This window comes from Dipodomys ordii, unplaced genomic scaffold (genome assembly GCF_000151885.1).
Source record: "Dipodomys ordii isolate 6190 unplaced genomic scaffold, Dord_2.0 Scaffold139, whole genome shotgun sequence".
NCBI lineage: Eukaryota > Metazoa > Chordata > Mammalia > Rodentia > Heteromyidae > Dipodomys > Dipodomys ordii.
Genome location: NW_012267355.1, coordinates 3,292,876 through 3,296,480, shown reverse-complemented (window position 1 = coordinate 3,296,480; position 3,605 = coordinate 3,292,876). Strand labels below are relative to the sequence as shown.

At 40.9% G+C, this 3,605-nt stretch overlaps 1 protein-coding gene across 1 annotated transcript in view; it reads left to right on the top strand.

Annotated features, from left to right (window-relative positions):
* Slc30a7 (solute carrier family 30 (zinc transporter), member 7) overlaps positions 1-3,346 on the top strand; it is a 55,299-nt gene extending 51,953 nt beyond the window's left edge. Inside the window, exon 11 of the mRNA XM_013031417.1 lies at positions 2,478-3,346. Coding sequence (XP_012886871.1) covers positions 2,478-2,525 — 48 coding nt within the window. The 3' untranslated portion in view covers positions 2,526-3,346. The remainder of the gene's footprint in view (positions 1-2,477) is intronic.
* Positions 3,347-3,605: the final 259 nt, after the last annotated feature.

Genomic DNA, 3,605 nt, shown 5'->3' with positions numbered 1-3,605 from the left:
GCATTCAGGGAATTGGTGGTATCCTTGGAAATTCTACCTGTCTCTCTACTTTGAAGGAAACTGAAAGAGGAAAATGAGTAGCTGGAGAATTTGAAGTTGCCCCCATTGGAACAAATGGATGAAGTAAAATTGTTTGTTTTCATTTTTGCTGTTGGACCGAGCTTTGGTAGAAAGCTGTAGCCCCTGGAGGCCTGATAATCAGCTTGAGTGATTAACTCATGATTATGCAAAGATAATTTATCTAGCCTCTTTGTTTTCCTGCTTTCTTTTTTATTGCCTTGGGCAATTCATTTCTTATTACCAGCTTCACTGTAATGTAAGTCTTGGAATAAGCAAACCCAGAGACAGTGAGAGCAGCTCAGCTTATTTTTCCATTTTGCTTTCATTAACAATTTTAAAACAGAAAAGATAAGAACAGTTTATTTGCTTTATGATTATAAATACAGGAATTTTGCAAAAGTAATTCCTAAGTGCAGTTATTTCTGGAGCCATCTAGATTGAGCAAATTAAATCATACAATTCAAATACTTTATAAAGCTTTTATACCACCAAAATGCCTTCTCTTCTCACATTCACAACAAGATCCTTACAACAGTGCTTGGTATGTATCAAACATTTATTAAATATTTGTCAAATATATATAGTAAATATATACACATATATAGTACATATATACAAATATTGGGTGTTCTCCAGGACAAATCATGTGGTTATTTATTAGCTGGATTTTCTTTTTTCTTTTGTACCAATTTTTTTTTTGGGGGGGGGTCTGGTCGTGGGCCTGAACTCTGGGCCTGGGCGCTGTCCCTCAGCTCTTCTGCTCAAGGCTAGCAGTCTACCACTTGAGCCACAGCGCCAATTCCAGCTTTTTTCTTTTTACTTATGTGGTGCTGAGGAATCGAACTCAGGGCCTCGTGCATGCAAGGCAAGTGCTTTACAACTGAGCCACCTTCCCAGCCCCTATTGTACCAATTTTGAGGCTTGAACTCAGGGCATTGTCTCTGAGCTTTTTTACTCAAGGTTAGTGCTTTAAATGGCTTCACTTTGACTTTTTGGAAGTTAACTGGAGATAAGAGTCTCATAGACTTTCCTGCTTGGACTGGGTTGGAACCACGATCCTCAGATCTTAGCCTCCTAAATAGCTAGAATTATAGATATGAGCCACTGGTGCCCAGCTCATCAGTTTTAAAATGATAACAACTGGGATTTGCTTTTCATTTGTCGCTGTGGACTTTAGGCGTACTAAGTTCACCCATTTTTCTACCATAAGTGTTAACTAAGAGAGAAAACTGATAATAACAATATGTGCTATAAGTTTGAGTCAAAGTTGTGACATACCTTAGGGAGAATTTGGAGAATTTTTTTTTTTTAACTTCTGTGGCTGGCTGATAATGTTAGGTACGATTCACCCCACTGTACTCCTTAGAGCAGACCTGACTCCTGTGTTTACCCTTGGCACCTCCTACCTGAATGCCAAAGGAAGTAGTAGTGGTGATCCACTTTCTAGCCCTGCCTTGTACCTTTTCCTAGAAGGTGTGGATTAGAAAGAACTTATTTGTGACTTACATTTATTCATTTGAAGAAAGTAACTCATAGAATTTTAGTTCCTTCAATAAATGTTCATGGGTCATGTATTATGGGTCAGGTATCACATAAAGTTCTGGAAGTAGGGAATGCCCAAAAGAAGGCATCATTATTTCCCTGCAGAGAACCATGGTAACCAGTGAGTCCAGTGAATAAGATGAGTAATCTATCATGATAAGTAATCTTATCATGGGAAGAGTATGTTTGGGAGAAGGGGGGTGGAAAGACATTTCCCTCCTCTGTTGCAAGCAGTGCTTTTTCTCTGACACAACTGTCTCCTTGCTTATTTGCTCATCATCTGTCCTCCTCCACCAAGCTCCCAACAGAACATAAACTAAGAGTCCAGGTTAGTGGTGACTGGCTTTGCCTACTTTGGTATTCCTACCTAGGTGTAACTCCACTGCACGGAGTGCACAGTAACTGTGTTGGAGTAGGGAAGTGGTCAGGAGAGGCCTCACTGATGCCTCTGTGGGCATATGGTGAGAGAGAGGATGTCTTGTGGAACAGGAGGGAGTTCCAAGCAGAATGGCCAGTGTGGTGGAGGCAGAATGAGCCAGTGAGCGAGTAGTGGTGGATTCAACAATGAACTCAGACAGGAATGGACCAGCGTGTGCAGGCGTTGGAGGCCTTTAGAAGGGCAGGGTTAGCTGCAGAGTGAGCTGCTGGAGGGCTGGACTGACTGAGATGAAGGGGACCTTGAAGGGTCCAGTGCTGTGGTGGGAGGTAAAATTTGGTTGGAATGACTTTGAGAAAAAAGGAATTATAGACAGCAAATAGGAGTAACCTATTGAGGGGTTTTGCTACCTAAGTTAGTGGAGATGGGGATGTATCCAGAAAGGATGTTTGTTACGGGCTGGTTTCCTAATTTTTCTTTCTTTCTTTCTAATCTGCAGGCTGGAGTGAGGCAGCTTTATGTACAGATTGACTTTGCGGCCATGTAGCGAATGAAGAGAAATTACTTTCTGGACCAAATTTTTCTGGTACTGTACAATCCAAAACATTGTACCCAGCTCTTTAAACTAGAGAAATCATCGCCACAACTCCCAGCTCCTGGCAGACCAGGTAGCCAGCCACGTGTGCTCTGCAGGGAGCACGGCAGAGGTCGCTGCTGAGACAGGGTCGCTGCATGGGTCTTGCTTTGTGCTCTCCCCACCAAGCCATTCTGATTGCTGAGGTTTCTGGTTTTGTTCTAGGGTGTTGGTTTGTCCTATATATACTTCTTTTCTTCTTTATTTGGCAATGGCGGTGGAGGTTCACATTAGATGCCTTCACTCTGTCCCCTCACCCCACCCAGCCAGTGAGAAATTCAGATTGTGAGTCTGCAGCCATCTGAACTATCTTCACAGAAGCTGCTGGAAACCACTGCTTTTATCCTCTCAAAACCAGTGTTACTTTAAAAAAAAAAAGAAAAAAAAAAAGAAAAGCTGTTTTATACATAATGTCACAGTTGTTGACGATCTTCAGTATAATCATATGTTTGTAAAACTGTTTGTACCTTGCAAACTTATGAACCAAACCATATTGGGTTTTCAAAGTGCCTTTGTATTAGCAAATGTATTTGCCAACATAGAAGTGTACCATCAAGTTCATGTGTATTCTGTAATCTGTATAAAATAAGACTCTTGCAAGTAAAGTATACAGATTGTTGTGTACTTCCAGCCTAAGATAGATATTGAAGTTTCTTTTTATTGTTTTATCTCATCAAAAAAGTGTTCGATTTTTAAAAAATCAATAATCATATTAAATTACTTTGTGAACTGGACTGTGTTTTCAGACCTTTACAGATGGCTCTATTACAGAGAAAATTGTTTTGACCTGCAACATCTACTTGATTCCAAATTTCTATAAAGGCTTGGTAATAACAACTTCCAACAGCTCTCCTTGCTATTTTTATGGACTATTAATGGCTGGGAAAGGCAGTGTGGACTGAAGCAGTGACGGAGGCGGCAGCCGTGTTCTGAGTTCCTGTTGTTTATTCAGATGCCAAGAGGCACAGGGTGCAAGCTGTCATTGCTGCTGTT